Genomic DNA, 18918 nt, shown 5'->3' with positions numbered 1-18918 from the left:
AACACATACCAATGACAAATGAAATATTCTTATTCCTAAAAAGTGAAATTATTTGAACAACATTTATCTTATTCTGTTGTTTGCTTTATGTCCATTCTGTTTAATTTGGTTGTTTGTTTAAATTATTTTTCTTTAATGTTCATTGAACTAATAAGTTTATCCGTTTTATTTTATTTTTTTTTCATGTTTTTTTCAAGTTTATCTTTTAAAAAAATGTTTAAAATGAAACACACACACCTACGACACAGATTCTATTTAATGGTATTTTGATTATAATCTTCAGAATTTTTTTCTTAACACGCCCATATCCAGAATGTTGTCCATTTTTATTTTTATTTTTTAAATTTTTGTTTGTTGTTTTTAAAATTCATATTATAATGCTATTAATATTTACTTTTAATGTCAAATAATTTAAAAATTTAAAAAAAATAATCATCATCATTATTAATAAAGTTTCATTACCATTCAATAAAAAATAAATAATGAATCGAGAATATATTTTTGAGTGAGAAATATCCGGAATCTAAAAATTTGAAACTTTGGTTTGAAACAACAGACAACAAAACAAAAACCCAAAATTAATGGAAATTATTATTTAGATAAATAAATAAAGTTGAAAAAAGGGAAACTTTTTTTGGGAAAATTTTCATCTCATCATCATCATCATCATCATCATCATCCATAATGATCATAGTTTTCTTCGGTTTATTATGGATATATAAAAAAAATTAAATTTTTTTTTGGCTCTAATTTCTTGTGAAAAAAAAAGTTTCTCTTCTCTCGACTTCTCTTCTTTTTTTTTCTTGGAATATGATGAGTTTTTTTTCCAGTGAAAAAAAAACGTTGGTCACATGGACTGGAATGAAAAATTTGAAAGAAAAAAATTATTGTGAAATTGCATTTTTCTTTCCTATATTCCAGTGTTATAGAATTTCAATTAAAGTTCTTGTTTTTTTTAGAAATTTGAATTTTATTTTTCTTCCATATCATATTCTATTACCGTTATCGAATTATTATCCATAATTGACAACAGCGAAAAAAAATCAAGCTAAATTTAATTACAGTATTAATTTGGAAATTCAAAACCAATTAATTGAATAATTTTCAAATGATTGTGAATGATGTGAATGAAAATTTGTTTTTTTTTCAATTTTCAAATTAATTTGTTTATCCCAAACCCGAAAAAAATTTTCATTGCTAATTGCAGTGTTGATAATTAAGTTAAATTGTTTAGATTCAAATTATTTATAAGCTTTTGTAATATTTTATATGATGATGAATAACTATTTCCACTCAATTTATTCATTCAACATTATTATTAAATACGATCCCCTCCTCTTCCTTCGCAAACCCCAAACTTGTATTGTATATATTATTTTCTCAAAAAAAATGAAACCAAATATTGATTCTTAAATTACCATCATCATTATCATTCAACAATTTTTGATGGTTTTTTTCTCTTGTTTCTCGTTTGACGTATATTCGAATGAGCGTGTGGCACACGAACGAACGAACGAAACAAACGAAAATTCAGGTAGGCAGATTGGTACAACATTGATTAAATCTATATTTAAGAAATGTAATGTCAAAAAAACAGAAATGGAAAAATTCAATTTGATTGTAAAATCAATACTTGTATCTAAAATATTTGTCTCTCGGCGTTTGTGTTTGTCTAAAACAATGACAATGACGATTATGATTACCTCGAAAAAATGACTTATTTTTTCTTCATAAATACCTGGCCGAATTTTTTTTGTCACAATTTTATCCTTATATCTAATGGAACGACATAAAAACATTTCATTTGAAATTCAGTTTCATTCATTCATTCATGTTTTTTTTCTTTAATTCCGGTGGAAAATAAAAGAATATTTTCTCTTGAATAAGGTGGATAAGGTATGGATATTTATTTGCGTGAAAGAAGAAATGACAAACATTGTCAGGATGATGATGATGATGATATAAATGTATCGATTTATCGATCGTATGATTGATCGATTTTGATTTTCTCAATTCCCTTTTTTTTTCTCAAACAAACGAATAAATGATGGAAAATAAATTTTTTGTCTTTTTATCTTTTATCAATAAAATATTCAATTTGCTTAAAATTTCGTATACTGATTCTATTTTTCACATTGTTACATTTAAAAATAAAATGGCGCCTAAATCTTTTTTTTGGGGGGTGGGACAGCAAACATATAAGGCTATAGCTAAACCCTATTCATAATAACCTGTGGAACTAGTTAAAAAAAAAGTTATTCAAAATTATTGAATTTCGTGTGATGTAGTATACAACAAGTGGTCAAGTGACTGTACTACCACCACCATATCTACGATCATGATAATGATGATCATCATCGGCCACTACGACAATTTCGATATTGATTGCAATAATATTTTGTGGAATGTTCATGTCGATGTTCAACAAAATACTACTCGGCTTTTTTTTCGTTTGTTTTGTCTGTCGAAAAAATTAAAACATTTTTTAAAAATATTTTGATTTTTTTTTTTTGTTGTATCCAATTATGGCTTTTTTCTGTCCAGTTAGGATACGAAGAAACAAAAAGAAACATGGTAAACAAAAAGAATATTCTTATATCATTCGATTCACTATGTATTCACAATTTTGTTGCTAATTTCCTAGGTCATCATGAATCGGATTTATTATCCGGTACACGACATCATCTTCAATCACTGCCACCAATGGGTAGAATTACCGGTAGTGCTTCGATCGAAACATTAGTTCGTGTCGGTATTGAAAAAGAGAATGGTTTATCACCAAATTCAAAAATGATTGTTTTACATGATTTTACACCATGTGTTGATGATGAATTGGAAGTAAAACGTGGCCAAATTATCAATGTTCTTTATCAGGAAAATGATTGGGTATATGTTATTGCAACCGATCAACGTGATCAAAATGGACAACCTACTGAAGGATTTATACCGGCATCATATTGTGCTCCATTAATTGAAACAAATATCGATAATTTATTAATGAATTTTAAGAAAAAAATGCCAAGAAGTGAACCAAATTCTTTGGTTGATTGTAATTTCAATGAAATCAATACAATCGATACAAATTCCAACTTATTAAATAATAATAAAGATAACAATAATGATCATCATATTAATTTTATTGGCAATGGAAATTATTGCAATCAAATAATTCAAACAAACACTTTACATTCGAATGATCAACAACATTTTATGACATTAAATTATCATAATTCTAATAATAGTAATCATCCGAATCGTTATTCGCCAACTCAATCACATCATTCATTCCCGGGAATAGAATCAGTTTCACAACAACAAAACAACAGTATTATGAATTTAGATCTTGTTATGGCAGCAACAACAGCAACAACAACAAATACACCAAGTACAAATCAAACAGGTCCATTAGCCATATCATCGATGATATCAGCCGAATCAAATAGTTCACAAAAAATCAATTTAAAATATAATTCAAATGTTAGTAGTAGTAATCATAATGAACATTTTGATACATTTACAAATGAAAAACTAATCAATCATCAGCATCATCATCAGCCAAATCAAAATCCAAAATCTCTATATCTAACATTGTCAAATTTATCAACAGAAAACAAATCGGCGACAAATGATAATAATAATTGTGAAATTCAACCATTTTTTAAAGATCAATCTGGTCGTTATGTAATGCTTTATACATTTGTTGCAAGAGATGAAAATGATATTAGTGTGGAACGTGGTGAAATTATTACCGTATTAAATAAAGATGATCAGGATTGGTTTTGGATAATGCGTTCAGATGCACAAGAAGGATTTGTACCGGTTTCTTTTACATATCCAATTGATTTATTATTAAGTAAGTGTATTTTTCTTATTATCCAAATTTGAAAACATTAACATTAACATCTTTATATTTCAAAATAATAGATGCTCATCATGTTCATCAACATCATCATCATGGTCAATCAAATGTAATTGGTGGTGGTCAAATACAGCCGAATACAAATATGGCAAACATATCTTATACATATCATTCATGAAATGTCATTCATTATCTGATATATTTGAAAACAAAAAAAAATCAAATTTATTGTGTATAAAAATAAAAATTTTAAATTTTTAAATCAGTTTAAAATTTTCAAAACAATACATTTTATAAAAGAATAAATGAATGATTAGACAGAAATACTTCCTTCACGGAATTTACTTTTTGCAATTTTTGCATTAATCAAAACCGGCTTGGTACGGCTCAATTTCTTTGCTTCTTCAAAAAGTTCGGTAACTTTGGTACGTTCATCAGTATCCATAAGCATACCATTTGCACCTAAACCTTCAATGCATTTTTCATAGGATGCATAGGACAAATTACAGGCAACATCTGAACCAAGCATAGGCACTTGTTCACGTGCAATTTGAGTCCAACAAGCATCATTACCGACTAAAGCCATCACAGGTATTTTATGTCGTACGAATGTATCGAATTCCATTAATGTATATCCAAGTGAACCATCACCATAAATAATTACAACATCATGATCTGGGCGACAAAGTTTAGCACCCAAAGCAAAACCACCACCACATCCAAGTGTGCCGAATGCTCCAGGATCTAGCCAACACAATGGACCACGTGGACGCAAAATATATGAAGCGGATCCAACAAAATCACCACCATCGGCAATTAAAATTGTTTTTTCATCCAAAGTATTTTCAAGTTTATGCAAAATCTGAATGAGAGAATAACAAGATAAAAATTAAAATAACTATAAATATGGATATGGATACAAACATCTAAAGGATTGAGATGCTTTTCAGGCACATCGGCAGCCATCTGTAAAGCTATAGCTTCTTTTTTACGATCACGTTCTTGAAGTGTTTCAATCCATTTGCTATCAACTTTATATGATCCTTTTAATTTACTTGCAACATCCACGAAAAATTTTGCAGCATCAGCTTGAATTGGAAGATCAAGATTCCAGAAAATTTTTGTATTTTTATACAATTGTTCTTTGTTTCGATTGATTGAAATGATTTTAGATTTTCGTGAAAATATTCGTCCATATGAAAGACGAAAATCGGCTACACTACCACCAAGAATAACGAGATCACATTCTTTTATTGCTTCACGACGTGCTTGACGCATATTGATTGGAGAATTACGTCCTAATAAACCTCGTGACATCCCACCTAAATACACCGGTATACCGAGATCTTCAACAGCTTGTCGCAATTTATCGGCACCAATTGGTGGCGATACAGCTTGTGATCCAAGAATCATTAATGGTTTTTTAGCTTTGGTAATCATTTCGACAGCTTTTGAAATTTCGGATTCACTTGCATAAGGTATGTCCAATGGTAATGGCTGTACATCATGCTCTTTATCAAATGCACCAGCAAATAAATTGTTCATATAATTATTCAGATACCATCCGACAATTTTGCCGGCCATCGATTGTGAACCAGATGCGGCAACAAATTCCTTACTAACAATACTATAAGGATATAGAACATCGATAGGTAATTCTACAAAAACTGGACCCGGTGTTCCACTTTGGGCAATTTTAAATGCTTCTTTCAAACATGGAACAATATCACGAACTTTGGTCACACTAAAAGCTTTCTTGGTTATCGGTTTGAATAATGATCTATAAAATTAACAAGAAAAAATATTCGATTATGATCATCATCAAACGGGCAAAAAAATGATTATCACTTACAATTGATCAATATCTTGTAATGCACCACGATTTTTAAGCAATGATGCGGCAGCACCGCCAAGTAAAATGACAGGAGATTCAGCCATTTGTGCATTTTTAATAGCAGTTACAGTGTTTGTTACACCGGGACCAGCAGTAACAACAGCAACACCTGGAATACCAGATATTCGAGCCGTAGCATCGGCAGCAAAAACTGCATTCACTTCATGACGAACATCAATTACTTTTATACCAGATTTTTCGGATGCTGTCAAAATGGGCGATACATGACCACCAGATAATGTAAAAACACGTTGTACACCATGTGAACGTAGTACAGATGCAACCAATTCACCACCATGCCGGGTACTATTGGGATCGATTTTCTATTTTTCAAATATAGATATTTTTAACTAAAATTCATATTTTAACAAAATAATACCTTGCAAAAATGATGATAGAAAATATTAATATTACTATTAAACCAACGAATCATTTTATTTTGATCGGTTAATAAATCGAATAAATCATTAATTTGTTGACAAAATATTCGTCTACCTTCAAGTGACAATTTTACAAGAACATATGTCACCAATGATGAAATAAAGAATATCGTAACGGTTGTTATGAAAAACATTAACTAATTTTCATATAAAATTCATGTTTATATAATAAGATTTTTTTTTATTAAACGTTTATGCCACCAATATACGATTTCATTTTGGCCAACAAAAAAAAATTTTCAGTTCATTTTTCACGATAATAATTGATAGTAATGATATAAAAAGAAATAAAGGAAAAGAAAAATAAATATTGATAAAAAAAATGAAGAAAATATTGATGATATATAAATGAAATTGAAATAATTTTAGTGATTGAAACAACAACAACAAAAAAATTGTCAATACGACCAAAAAAAAAAAAAAAAAAAAAATCCAAAATAAATAAATAAAAATTAGAAAAAAATGTAAAGGAAAAACATGTAAAGATTGATATGAATTTACTTACGAACGATTTTTTTTCCTGAAAAACGTTTTATCAATCAATAAATTATAATAACAAAAAAATTTGATAAATTTGAAAGAAATTTATTGGAAAAAAAATTGACTTGAATTATTATTATTATCATCGAAAAGTAAGAATAATGATTAAAAATAGTGAGTGAATGAATGAATAAATAAAGAAAAAAAACTCGAAATACATTCAAGTTTTTTTTATCACAACAAATATTACCGGTTTAATTTTAATGGATAATAAAAATAAAAACCGGTTTTTTTTTCTATATTTGTTATATAATTAAAACAATCATTGTCGAATGATCTTGAAAAGAAAAAATTCTTACCTAATAAAATTTTGAATTGAATAAAAAAGAAACGGATAAATAGATTTTAGTTATTTAAACTAGAAATTTTCAATGTAAATATTTTTTTCGTTTGGATTTTATAAAAGATTGTATTCGTTTTATTCAATTCAAATGGATTTTTTTTAAAAGATTGTACTCGTTTTATACAATTCGAATGGATTTTATTTATTTTCGTTTTTTTAAACACAATTGGATAATTGATATAAATGTTGTTATCATCAAAAAAAAAGTGAAACGGAGAATAACAAAAAGTTTTTTTTTTCTTTTCCAACCAATCGGTACAACTGTCACCATAATTTGGAAACATTTGTCATTTAGCCTTTTTTTAAGAATCAACAAATAGATGGTGCCACCACACAGAGATTCTCCGAAACTAAAAAAAAACTTTTTATTTACATTGTACGATGTTCAAATGATCATAACGATCGAATGTCACAATGTTTTTTTTCGTGAATCAAGGTAATATAAAATGCGATTACAAAAGCAAAGATTTATTTCAGATTAACAATTAGACAAAAAAAAGAGGAAAAATAGAATACTGATAGTAATGGTATGAGAATAAAAAAGTAAAAGGAATCAATTTCGGAAAATCTATCGATCGACGGTAGTACCATACTGGTGATTTTTATTTGAAGCAATCATAACGCATTGGCCATTAGCACCGTTAGGTCCATGTGCAAGCGATTGTTGTTGTTGATGATGCATTTTACGTTCAAGGTCTTTAATTTCGATCATATCGGATTTTAATTTCAATTTTAAAATGATTCGAGTCATTTCATCACGATGCGATGGATTATCAATACCCATTCGTTTTAATGTATCTTCTTGAATTCGTATTAATGAACGGCCAGTAATTTCATTATCAAGAAATTTATCACCATATAATTCATAATATTGTTCACAACATCGTTTTAACCATTTCATAACTTCCCCATTTGACCAAAAAAATACTGGTCGTGGTCTTCGGCCAATCAAATCGTTGTTGGTGGTTGCCGCTATGTTAGATTGTTCGTTTATAGATGTAACCGTTGTCATGTTTTGATTGATAATTTGATAATGGATTTGATTAGTATTACCTGTAAGGCCTGTTGAATAGAATTTGATTGTCAATACAAAACCGACGATTCGGTGAGCATATTATTGATATGAATAGTGCTGCCGCCAATATACATTTTTTTTATTGTATCGTCGTCGTAGTAGTGGCCAGATTCGATGATTGGTTTCATGGCATGGCATTCACAATGTGCAAGTGGTATTATGTTTAGCTATACGAGAATGTTTATTTGAGCAGCAATCGGCGTTTTGTAATCAACGATGATGAGGGGCGTTTGTTAGACGATGTCTGGCCACCGTGTATTTGAGGTTAGGTATGGTTGTTGCTGACCATGACTTTAGTCAGACAATCAACAGGCATTTTTGTAATAATAATAACGGTAATAATCCATGCCTGGATGTTTTTTTTCTCATTCATCAAACGATAATCAAACTGATCAAAGCCATTGTGTTTTACCATTCACTTGTCAACTGTGCGATCGAAAACGTCTTTTTTGTTTTGTTTTTGTTTCTTAATCAAACATTGGCCGATCTGTTTGACCCCCACATAATTGTGTGCATATATGTGAAAAGGTGTTTAAGATTCTGTTTTATGTGGAATAGTTGATGACCATGATGGGCGTTAAAGATGATGCTACAGAATTGGAATGTAATACTTCTGCAGATGGTAGCGATGTATCGCTAAGACTTTTAGACGAAAATGATAAACTAAATAAACGCCTATTATTATTACGTGATGAATATATTAAACTGCAGAGGAAATATCTTGCTTTGCAAAATCGTTACGATCATTTGATGGTGACCGGTAAATTCTCTGATATCAACGACGAAACTAACCATGTCGATAGTGGTGGTGATGTTCGCTGTCTTTCCCTTAATGGAGGCAATTTCGTAGCCAATATCGTTAATTTCGTCGGATCACTGTACAATAATCGGCTATATTCAGATTTACAAATCGATTATGGCAATGGCCAGTGTCAGCTATTTGCTCATAAGTTTGTGCTCAAATTTCGTTCACAGAATTGGTCGGTTCCGGACTTGGATGCAATCGATAGGCTTTACTTTCCCGAAATGACTGCTCGAATTGTTGAGCCTTTATTTCGTTGGGTATACACTGGCCACATCGATACTCGTTTGTTTGACCAAGAATTTGCCGTTGGTAAGTAATACCGATGTAATAGAATGAAGCCTGATCAATGATATAACTAATCATCATTTAAATGTAGAACTAGCCAAACACGCTGTTCGATTTGAATTAAAACCATTGGTCGAGCAATGCGAACAATGGTTGCTAGCATACGTACAGGTGGAAAATTGTATCTATTTTTATCAAATCTCCGAACAACTGGCCCTTTCTCGGTTGTGCGACTATGCGGCCAAATTAGTATCTATTCATTGGGATTCGCTAGGCGAAAATGATTTTGCTAATGTATCGACTCCATTTTTGCATCGTTTGTTCGTTGAAAAATCTCGTTATCCACTTCATAAAGCCATCTATATTCACAATGAAGATCTCATTTTTTTGCTTCTCATGGACTATGAGCCGCATGAAACCGTACACAAAGTAAACGAATTAGATAATTTAAGCCAACTACCACTAGATATGGCTCTTCGCACTGGTCAATGGTCGGTGGCAATGACTCTTCTCGAGCATCAAGCCAACCCGAACGTTTGTGATTCTGGTGGATGGCCTCTCTCACTACGATATCTGAACGAACGCAAATGGCAGACATGTCGTTTTTTGATTCAACAAGGAGCTTCTGTTAATTCTACGACCCCTGAAAACGGGGATTCGCTTTTACATTTATGTGCCGATTGTCAATCATCAGACAATAATGATATGTTGGATATTAGTCGTCTTCTTTTAGAACGCGGAGCCGACGTCAATCAAACAAACTGCGAAGGCAATGGGGTGCTTCATCGATGCATCGAACGTCGTAATCAAGCATTGTTTGATCTGTTACTTGAAAAACACACCGCTAACGAACTGAATTTGGATCTGGAAATGACAAATTGTCAACACGACACGCCACTGGCAATGGCCGTTGAGTTGATAGATCGCTATGATGATGATCACTATGCACACAGCCTGTTGAAACTAAACGTATCATTGGATACGGTTCGATTGGCCGAACCGGGCGACTCACTTCTTAATCATTGCGGCCGCAATAGTTTGCAAAAAGCAGCTCTGTTTCTAGTAGAACACGGAGCCAATGTTAACCTGGTCAACAATCTAGGCGAATCCATACTGCATCTAGGTAAGTGGATAGAGTTGCGAAAATTCACATTACTCACCTGTTTGTTTTTAGCCTCTAAAAATGGTTTAAAAGATCTTGTGTGGCTATTACTTGAAAAAAATGTCAATTGCAATTTAGTCACTCTACCCTCATTGAACAATGACTGCCATAAAGATGGCCAAGAAGTCGTTTACAATCAAACTGCACTTCATTTAGCCATCCTTGGCGGCCATGATGCTATAGTCGAGCGAATCCTTTCATTTCATGAGGGATGGTCACGCAAAGGTTGCTTAGATTCAGCGCTCCTTACACCAGATGTGGACGTAAAAAACTCGCATCACCAAACACCGATGAGTCTTGCTGTTGAAACCGGTCGAATCAGTGTAGCCGAAATGCTTATTCAGGCTGGAGCCGATGTGAACATTAAAGACTTCAATGGAATTTCACTTCTGCAGCGAATGATCCAACAAGGCAATGATAATGGCGCTCAATTCCTTCTTGAACACGGTGTCGATATTAATGCTCGGTGTGCCGATAGCGGCGAAAGCTACCTCGAATGTGCAATACGTCACGGCAGAGCTGAAATAGTAGAATCGTTATGTCAATTAGGTTCAAACGTACACGAACCAAGCATTGACGGTGATAGCCTATTGTGGAAAGCCCTTAAACGAGATGATTCGAACAAATTGGCTGCTATCCTTGTTCAATATGATTGCGATCCAAACGGCTGGCACCAGTCAACAGAAGGTGGATTCAGCCAAACATTGCTGCACCGTGCATTGGATGAGAACAACCAACGAGCTGCCATATTCCTGATACAAAGTGGCTGTGATATACATGCAATCCGTAAGCCGGGAACTGACGGCCAAGGTAAAGAAGACTGTGATGGACAAACTCCGGTAAGTCGAACGAGTTGATTTCTTTCGTTGTGATTGATTTTTTCAAATGTGTTGCAGCTACACATGGCTTGTAGCTGGGGCATGGCAGAAGTTGTCGAAACATTAATCAATCTGGAAGTAGACGCAAATTTAGTCGACCAGGAAGGCAAAACGGCTTTGCATATTGCCATTTTGAATCAGAACCATCAGATCATTGATCTATTGCTCAATTATTCAGCCTGTGATGCCCACAAAGCGGACAACTATGGCCTGACGCCTTTCGCGTTGGCCATCAAGCTCAAATCTCGACCAACTGCACAGGCGCTCTGTCGCCGAGATTGTGACATAGCCGAGCAACGAGATGGCAAAGGTCGTACCTATCTACATGTTGCCTTGCAACGCAACGACTACGATGCCGTCCTTTTCCTGCTTGACAATGGTGTCAACGTCAATTGTCGTGTGGCCGATTCCCAACGTAAAGCACCATTACATCTTGCAGCCGAAACTGGCTCGGAAATAATTTTACGAACCCTTGTGCTTGCCGGCACCGAATTGAACGTAGTCACACAACAGAATCAAACAGGTAAACCATCTTAGTTATTTAGATTAGTTAATTAGATTTTTGTGTGCTAACAGCTCTGCACCTGGCTTCTGATTTGGACAAGTATCAAATGGTGGAAATACTGCTCGACATGGGCATCGATGCTAGCGTCCAAGACTCAAATGGCAATACCGCATTGCATCTAGCCGCAATGAAAGCCCATCACAATACTTGCCGTGTACTAATGGAACGAGGATCGCGCCCTGGTTGCCGACCATTGGATGTTCGTATCAGCAACAACCGGGGTCATAACGTATTTCATTGTCTATCTACATCAGCCAACAAAGTGGCCGCGAGCGCCATCTTCGAAGAATTGGTTGCCAACTTTACAGATTTGGACCTTGATGGCCGAGACAACGATGGCAATACGCCTCTATTGCTGGGTAAGTCGATTGAAAACAACACAGAACAACTAAAATAGCTGATGATGAATTTCTGTGCCTTGAAGCCTATATGAACGGTAACAGTAAATTATGTCGATCGATTGTAAAGGAAGGTGCAGCCTTGGGAATTCGAAACCATCAGGGCGTGTCTATATTCAACCACGTGATGCCAACTCGACAACTACTTACCTCTTTATTGGATTCGTTGGCCCGAATGCCTCAGTGGCGCGATGGACCCGAATGCCTGGAATGTGGTCAGAAATTCAACATAACAAATAGACGTCACCACTGTCGACACTGTGGTCGCGAACTTTGTTCCAGATGTTCGTCCAAAGAGATCCTAATCATGAAATTCCAATCGGACAAACGTTCAGTACAAAGTCGTGTATGCGAACTATGTTACGATGTGCTAACTTTGGGCGCTTTTAATTAATAATCCGTGACCAATAAAAACTTGTCTTTCGTCTGACCGATTAAACTGTTATATTTCCTGTTTGTATATTGTAACTGCCGGTTCGTGACCACGAATTTTTTGTGGCTCATCATCAGCCAATGTCATTTGTGTAAGTCATGTTTGCGAATGCAGCTACATTGTTGAATAATATATATTTGTGCCAGCACCAGTTGCTGGCAGACGAACAAGCACGTTCGGTTCGGGCAAACCGCCCATGTCCAATGGCAAATATGACGATCTGTCCCCATAGTCAGCAAAGCTTATAGTGTTTAGTACCACCACTACAATCATATCTGGTTGGATAATTCCTGGCTCCAGTTAGAGTTATCAATTAGGCGTCTAACGTCATAACTGTGCCATCACCATACTGTTTGGTGTTTGTGTTTGCTGCTTGGTAGTTTGTTATTATTACCAGAGCCAAGTAGGCCTCATTCTCAATATATTCCTTTTGCCTGCTTTCATCAGCTCATCATTCGTGTATTCAGTTAATTCGTTGTTTTTCTGATCGGATTGTTTGTTTGTTCGTTTGTTTGTTTGTTTTTTGTTCGTTCGTTCGTTCGTTGGATCTCAATTTCAGTATCTTCTCTTCCTGGATAGTTTATTCGGACACATTTCAAACTGTCAATAAAACATTAATAAGGTAAGTTGCCTGGATACACCAAGTGCCACCTAATTTTTCGTGACTAGTGGTTAGGGAAACTAAACCGGAAATAGACCATCAACAAAATGTAGACCCTGACAAGTAACAACTATAGCACCGGATTTTATTTGAGTCGCAACTTACAGCTGATCCTTGAGCGCTGGTTTTTTCTTGCTAAACAACCAGACGTGAAAACCCGTTATTGTGGGCCAATTATAATCATTATTATCATCATCATTTTATCAATAAATCAATGATAAGGTCCAGTTAATTTTTTATTGATAAAATGCCGCCGCAGTATGCCTGTGTGCAAGTAGTATTTTGACTATTTGCTCGCAATTGTACGAATGTTGAGCATAAGCTACCACCATTCAAATGCATTCGTATCGTAGATCATCATTTTGTCAATTGGACTTAATTAATTGAGCAATTAATCTCACAGGAAACGACCCATTTGATCAACAATTTATTTCCATTCAATTCCAGTCACATCATCAAATGATGCATGTCTCGCTTGCTTAGTGATGAACTGCATATGAAGGCCAGCTGACGAGCTTTTTTTGTTTTGGCCATCATATTGGTCGGTACGGCACCATTCATACACACACACACACAGTTATCAACGCAGTCAAGCGTGGCAAGTTAGTTAGTTAGTTACCACTGTTGTTTGATTGATGTTGAATAAAAAAAGATTGCAACAAGTGTCGCCAATAAAAAGCTGGCTGGCTAGCTTTGTGTGTGGCTGAATGATATTACCATACCTGTTAGGCTGCTGAAAAAGATCCAGAATGACAGCAGCATATTCGTATTGCATCGTACAGTGGCCATCATTATCAACCAAAAATAGAAGAAACGCATCTCCATACTAGCTGTGCAAGTGAGTAAGTTAATGCGCTGCAAGCTATAGTTAATTAGTTGCAATCGTGGAACGGCTGTCATTCTGTTTGATGGTGGTGGCCAAACATCGCCATCAATCTCGAATTGTCAATCTAGAAAATTTGTCGCCCAACGTTTTTCTGTACCTGTTCTGTTTTTGTCAAGGGTAGTTGATCAGGTCACTTGCCATTTAATAACAGGCCATTCCTGTTTTGTTTGTTTGTCTGTTTGTGTGTATTTTTCAACATCAAAATTAAATTCTGTCTTTGTCTTGTCACACATATAGTGACATTTTTATTTAGTGTCCATTGTCCAGTGTTCGTTGTCGCTAGCTATGGCCACCGAACGTGCCATCGATTCTTGGGTCTACCCAATGGACTCATCATGCACACCTTACAACGAAAACGATTTCAGCAGTCAAGTACGTCAAGTTTGTCAAGAGGAAGTTCATTATATGCTCACAAATTCGACAAACAACGAATCGTCTCAAAACAATCAACAACAATCACCGACCAACAAACTACCACCGTTAGAGCCACTTAGAAATCGACTTCGAATAGCCAAATGTAATGTAGTGGGCGATACATCCGTTGGCAAAACATGTCTGGTGAATCGCTTCGGTTACGATGTTTTTGATTCAAAATCCAAGGCAACTATTGGTGTCGATTTTGATGTACAGAAATTTTCCATACTTAGTCGACCCTTTACACTTCAGGTAAATTTGTTCAAATTTGATTGCAAATGATTAAGATGATTACAATGTGTGTGTGATCATTGTTTTATTTACAGATTTGGGATACTGCTGGTGACGAACGGTTTCGGTCAATCACACGAGCCTATTACCGTGGTGCACATGCCGCCCTTATTGTTTTTGATTTAACTACAATTAAATCGTTCCAAAATGTTGGTCTCTGGCACGAAGAGATAATGGAGGCCAGCCAATCGCCTGAACATATGGCCGGATCGTTGACGTTGACGCGCCGGAAATCGCAACGTGGTAGCAACGCATACCAACACCATAGCAGTAGTAGGCCTTTTCTGTTTCTAGTCGGCACTAAAAAAGATCTTATTACTGATGAAACGGTTGCCTTTTATCGGAGCGAAGGTGCAAAACTCGCCAACAAAATTGGCGCCGAATTCTGGATGGTTTCCAGCCATACAGGTGAAAACGTAAATGATTTGTTCAAACGCGTTGCCTGTCTTTGTTTCGATAGATATCTATTGCGTGAGCTGCGTATTCAACAAGACAGAACATCACAGTACGAACAACAACAACGAGCTTTGGCAGCAATTATCACTGATAATCCTGCTGACGAACAGAACGCTAAACACGAACATGCAGCTAACAATCGTTCCGTTCATTATTCACCAGAAAACGGAGGCAAAGTGGCTTTTTTCTATAATGACGACCAACGAAAACGTAAAACGGCGACATCGGTTGACCAGGCTTTTTGGCCGATTCTCGTTGAATGGTGGTGCCAATGGTTTGGTCAACAAGGAAAAATTCGCCGCCGGCTTGGCCGCGTTACTAGTGGCAATAAAGTGGCCGATCAAAGCACAACAACAACAAACAACAATCACAACAAACGGATTGACGACAAAAGTCATAGAAAGTTTTCGTGTTTTCGTTTCACCTGCCTGTATAATGTTGACTAAATGAACAGTCATTGAAAGTTATAGCACATTATATTCACCTGACATGTTTTATTTTTTCATTAGTTTATTTTTCACTATGTCCATCGCTATTTCTACAGTCACAACACAACACACACGTACACAGACAATGCACAAGTCAATAAAAGCTCTGTTGATACTGTATAAGAAGGATGTTTAAATTCGAAACGATTCATGTTTACCGTCGATGTGCCGCAGTCGTAGATAGACATCGGTACCAATGCCTTGCATTGATTCGATACTTAATTTGCCATTTAGATATTCGGCGTATGCACGCGAAGTTGGTAATCCAAAGCCGAATCCGTGCATTGGTGAGGCTTGCATCGAAGAATCTTTCATAATATTTTCAAGAATACCACGATCAAATCGGGAATCAGTTCGATTAGCAGTTGTGAAATGATATTGAAGGACCAGGTCGACAAGATCGTGTGCTATGCCGCTACCACGGTCGCTAATCCTTATTATAAAATCGATGTTGTTCGAGGCAATTGTGACCATGATTGGTGGAAGATTTGAATCTGGAACAGAAGCATGTGCTTCGAGTGTGGCTCTTACGGCGTTTTTCAGTAGTTCAGGCAGAATATAGTCGAGCGGCGTCCGGATGTAAGGAAAGCAAGCGTTAACGTGACCGTTGATCTTAACAGGTGGTGCTCGACCGTAATGCCGTTCTGAGAGCTTCGAAACGTAGTCAACCCAGTAGTCAATCACTTCTTTAGGCTTCATACGCACGTTGATTATTCCCACATAATCGGGTCGTTCATTGTTGTCGTGCAATGCCAAATGATGTTCGGCAAGCATTCGGATGCCTAATCGTGAAGTAAGTGTCCGATCTAAGAACTGATGTATCATGTCTTCATTTTGAATATGTTTGCGACATTCGCGGAATCCTTCAGCAAGCATGGTTACCACATTCTTATGAGCATCGAGCAATTCTCTTAGCATGCTGGTAAAACTAAGTTCCTTTTCCTGATCTGTTATCTGAATCGATGAATAGTTAAATTTTAACTTAATTTTTTCACAATTTACTCACCAGAGGATGCTCGGAAAGCAAATAAAAAGCTTTGATGTACATTTCGTGAACGGCCAGGATAGTCGGATGACAACCGATCAGAAATGGAAGAGCACGGAAACCAGCGATACGATGTGCAATTCTTACGGGCAACTCTTTCTGTAGATACATAGCACTTCTCTATTTTAAAAAAGAATACAATTAAATCAGTAAATTCACAAATTAAACTTTACGTTACTTACCAGGGTGTGACTACCATCGGCACTTTTGCCCGAATAAAGTATGGTAGCGGGTGTCAGTCGTACCGAAGGCTATTTTCAATAAATTACAATGAAACAACGTGAATTTATATTAGTAAAAAAAACATCAATCTTTTACCTTAGTGGCTGCAATATCGATGGCTGACTGATTGTAGAACCAGTTAATACTCTTGGATAGTGTCGATGTCCATAGGTTAGATTTGCGATTTGTACCGTTTGTACTGCCCCCTGTTCCGGAACCAGCACTTGGTCGATTGTTACCAACAGCAATATTGCTAGTAGTCGATTCACTGGTTGGTGAAGATTGTTGAAAATTTGCAGAATTAGAACTAGATTTGGATTGTCCATTCGAATGTCGATGATTGTAGTAATTTTGAGCATAATCGTTGCAGTTTGTTTTATGAATGGATGGCCATTCGCCTTTAGTGGAACCAGATGATTGAGATTCTGCAATGGACGATCCGTTATTCATAGCCATTCGAATATGACGGAAAAAACTGTTAGAAGGATGGCTATATTTTTGTCGTGGATTATGTGGCCTAGGCTCATCGTTACTTGTACTGCCGTCGCCGCCGCTGCTACTGGTACGATCATAATGACGGTAGTTGGTCTGGCTAGAAAATCGATGAAGTAGCAATGTTTGTCGACAGTAGAGCTGGGTATGCTGTTTGCAAAACATTGCGAATAAAAATATATCGGGTCAACTTTTGGTCAGTGACGAGGGTCAGCCAGAGTAGAGATGGTGGATTTGACCAATTTGAGCGGTGATCGTCGTGGTGGTGGTGGTGATGGGCGAAAGAAAATCAGCTCACATGGACAATCTGGCATCTGTATCTAGACAACTACTAGTAAGCACAGGATTAGCATCATGGTAATACAAACCAATATATAATGAGACGCCAGTAAATCAGCCAGCAAGCGATAAAATATGCTAAAGTCTAACTTCTGAATCGCTGACTGCTTTAACTGGATCTATACTATGATGCTATGAACCGCTATTCAATTGATCTAATCTAATCCAGTCGATAAATAGCTGAGTGGCATACGCACGAATTTCGCGACTGACTGAATCAACTATGTATTTATTGAAAAATTTCGAGCAATGGACACACAGAGAGGGAGAACATAACCATCAATCATATGGAATTTGATTAAGCAGGAAGTACAAGGTTACTAACCTTAATGTTGATAATGTTCCATAGTTTGGTTTGGCTTGATTGGCCGTTGTCTATCCGATATGGCAACAGTAATCGAAGCCGATTCTGGTCATATAGTCCAATCTGAATGGCTAGCAATGTTTGACTGAATGTTTAAATGATTTTTCATCATCATCAATATGCGCCTGGCTCATCATCATCAACATCGATGCTCGACGATAAAGATTAACGAGCACGATACGCCTGCGTCATTGTATTGTAGCCAACGTCATTGCCGTTTATCAAGGATGCGACAGTCTGACCACTGATAAAATTAATCATTCATAAGATTTCAATTCAAACAAACGTTTCACTGGATGATCATGCTATTTGATCGATGAATGCATTCTATCCTTATTCCTTTAATATCTTCAGAGTAAAAAGCTTCCTACTGGAAATACTTACTACTGGCGGTATCTAGCGGTTGAACCAAGTTTGGACACATTAATATTGCGATGCAAATGTCGCCAACAAAATGACTAATAACTGGATCTTTGGTCACATAGTCTAACTGTCCATTAAATTTATTTCATCGATAAAAACTAGGCGTTACACATTCTTCTCGATAACTTGTTACACATGTTGCTCTTAGCATCTTGTTGGC

General features: G+C 35.6%; 6 protein-coding genes across 13 annotated transcripts; 3 read left to right on the top strand and 3 right to left on the bottom strand.

The window, feature by feature from the left end:
* Window positions 1–2210: 2210 nt before the first annotated feature.
* On the top strand, window positions 2211–4121 carry LOC113789623 (SH3 domain-containing protein Dlish-like). Its single transcript, XM_027339185.2, has 3 exons — window positions 2211–2574; window positions 2645–3853; window positions 3925–4121. The coding sequence occupies exons 1-3, from the start codon at window positions 2526–2528 to the stop codon at window positions 4035–4037; spliced, it is 1371 nt and encodes a 456-aa protein (XP_027194986.2). The 5' UTR covers window positions 2211–2525; the 3' UTR covers window positions 4038–4121.
* Window positions 4059–7273, bottom strand: Hacl (2-hydroxyacyl-CoA lyase). The gene is made up of 5 exons (XM_027339174.2): window positions 7033–7273; window positions 6133–6330; window positions 5712–6076; window positions 4784–5639; window positions 4059–4721 (listed from the first exon to the last, which is right to left on the bottom strand). The coding sequence occupies exons 2-5, from the start codon at window positions 6325–6327 to the stop codon at window positions 4173–4175; spliced, it is 1965 nt and encodes a 654-aa protein (XP_027194975.1). The 5' UTR covers window positions 6328–6330; window positions 7033–7273; the 3' UTR covers window positions 4059–4172.
* Window positions 7274–7528: 255 nt separating this feature from the next.
* Window positions 7529–8241, bottom strand: ave (sterile alpha motif domain-containing protein aveugle). Its single transcript, XM_027339203.2, has one exon. It carries the CDS (start codon window positions 8086–8088, stop codon window positions 7645–7647), a length of 444 nt encoding a protein of 147 aa, XP_027195004.1. The 5' UTR covers window positions 8089–8241; the 3' UTR covers window positions 7529–7644.
* Window positions 8242–8377: 136 nt separating this feature from the next.
* On the top strand, window positions 8378–12683 carry LOC113789610 (rabankyrin-5). Its single transcript, XM_027339169.2, has 6 exons — window positions 8378–9265; window positions 9333–10364; window positions 10416–11242; window positions 11300–11804; window positions 11858–12205; window positions 12271–12683. Exons 1-6 carry the CDS (start codon window positions 8713–8715, stop codon window positions 12636–12638), a joined length of 3633 nt encoding a protein of 1210 aa, XP_027194970.2. The 5' UTR covers window positions 8378–8712; the 3' UTR covers window positions 12639–12683.
* A 66-nt stretch (window positions 12684–12749) lies between these two features.
* On the top strand, window positions 12750–15999 carry LOC113789625 (uncharacterized). Of its 5 annotated transcripts, XM_027339190.2 has the most exons (4): window positions 12984–13299; window positions 13347–13560; window positions 14462–14890; window positions 14965–15999. In XM_027339190.2, the coding sequence occupies exons 3-4, from the start codon at window positions 14510–14512 to the stop codon at window positions 15829–15831; spliced, it is 1248 nt and encodes a 415-aa protein (XP_027194991.2). In that variant the 5' UTR covers window positions 12984–13299; window positions 13347–13560; window positions 14462–14509; the 3' UTR covers window positions 15832–15999. The 5 variants fall into 5 exon arrangements, with proteins under 5 accessions (XP_027194989.2, XP_027194991.2, XP_075676070.1 ...); XM_027339188.2 differs by lacking the exons at window positions 12984–13299; window positions 13347–13560 and adding an exon at window positions 12750–12768; XM_075819955.1 differs by lacking the exon at window positions 13347–13560 and having other exon boundaries at window positions 12985–13299.
* LOC113789621 (branched-chain alpha-ketoacid dehydrogenase kinase-like) lies at window positions 15850–18742 on the bottom strand. 4 transcript variants are annotated; one of them, XM_075819954.1, is made up of 5 exons: window positions 18720–18742; window positions 17237–17960; window positions 17101–17169; window positions 16880–17038; window positions 15850–16827 (listed from the first exon to the last, which is right to left on the bottom strand). In XM_075819954.1, exons 2-5 carry the CDS (start codon window positions 17795–17797, stop codon window positions 16006–16008), a joined length of 1611 nt encoding a protein of 536 aa, XP_075676069.1. In that variant the 5' UTR covers window positions 17798–17960; window positions 18720–18742; the 3' UTR covers window positions 15850–16005. The 4 variants fall into 4 exon arrangements, with proteins under 4 accessions (XP_075676069.1, XP_075676068.1, XP_027194983.2 ...); XM_075819953.1 differs by having other exon boundaries at window positions 17237–17963; window positions 18720–18738; XM_027339182.2 differs by lacking the exon at window positions 18720–18742 and adding an exon at window positions 18297–18458.
* Window positions 18743–18918: the final 176 nt, after the last annotated feature.

Source organism: Dermatophagoides pteronyssinus, unplaced genomic scaffold (assembly GCF_027571235.1).
Source record: "Dermatophagoides pteronyssinus isolate colony J.1.1.1.1 unplaced genomic scaffold, Derpt_VIB-CSIC_2022.12 sq0005, whole genome shotgun sequence".
NCBI lineage: Eukaryota > Metazoa > Arthropoda > Arachnida > Sarcoptiformes > Pyroglyphidae > Dermatophagoides > Dermatophagoides pteronyssinus.
The sequence above is the reverse complement of the archived record's forward strand: the minus strand, read 5'-3'. Positions and strand labels throughout refer to the sequence as shown.

Coding starts and splice junctions, on each gene's coding strand:
- LOC113789621 (XM_075819954.1), bottom strand. CDS start 17,797: ATGTTTTGCAAACAGCATACCCAGCTCTACTGTCGACAAACATTGCTA. Junction 17,170..17,236: donor TCGATATTGCAGCCACTAAG/GTAAAAGATTGA, acceptor TATTGAAAATAG/CCTTCGGTACGACTGACACC. Junction 17,039..17,100: donor CCGATGGTAGTCACACCCTG/GTAAGTAACGTA, acceptor TTTTTAAAATAG/AGAAGTGCTATGTATCTACA.
- LOC113789610 (XM_027339169.2), top strand. CDS start 8,713: ATGACCATGATGGGCGTTAAAGATGATGCTACAGAATTGGAATGTAAT. Junction 10,365..10,415: donor CGAATCCATACTGCATCTAG/GTAAGTGGATAG, acceptor GTTTGTTTTTAG/CCTCTAAAAATGGTTTAAAA. Junction 11,243..11,299: donor ACTGTGATGGACAAACTCCG/GTAAGTCGAACG, acceptor AATGTGTTGCAG/CTACACATGGCTTGTAGCTG.
- Hacl (XM_027339174.2), bottom strand. CDS start 6,327: ATGTTTTTCATAACAACCGTTACGATATTCTTTATTTCATCATTGGTG. Junction 6,077..6,132: donor TCTATCATCATTTTTGCAAG/GTATTATTTTGT, acceptor TTTGAAAAATAG/AAAATCGATCCCAATAGTAC. Junction 4,722..4,783: donor AGCATCTCAATCCTTTAGAT/GTTTGTATCCAT, acceptor TCTCTCATTCAG/ATTTTGCATAAACTTGAAAA.
- LOC113789623 (XM_027339185.2), top strand. CDS start 2,526: ATGGCTTTTTTCTGTCCAGTTAGGATACGAAGAAACAAAAAGAAACAT. Junction 2,575..2,644: donor AAGAAACAAAAAGAAACATG/GTAAACAAAAAG, acceptor CTAATTTCCTAG/GTCATCATGAATCGGATTTA. Junction 3,854..3,924: donor TCCAATTGATTTATTATTAA/GTAAGTGTATTT, acceptor TCAAAATAATAG/ATGCTCATCATGTTCATCAA.
- ave (XM_027339203.2), bottom strand. CDS start 8,088: ATGACAACGGTTACATCTATAAACGAACAATCTAACATAGCGGCAACC.
- LOC113789625 (XM_027339188.2), top strand. CDS start 14,510: ATGGCCACCGAACGTGCCATCGATTCTTGGGTCTACCCAATGGACTCA. Junction 14,891..14,964: donor GTCGACCCTTTACACTTCAG/GTAAATTTGTTC, acceptor TTTTATTTACAG/ATTTGGGATACTGCTGGTGA.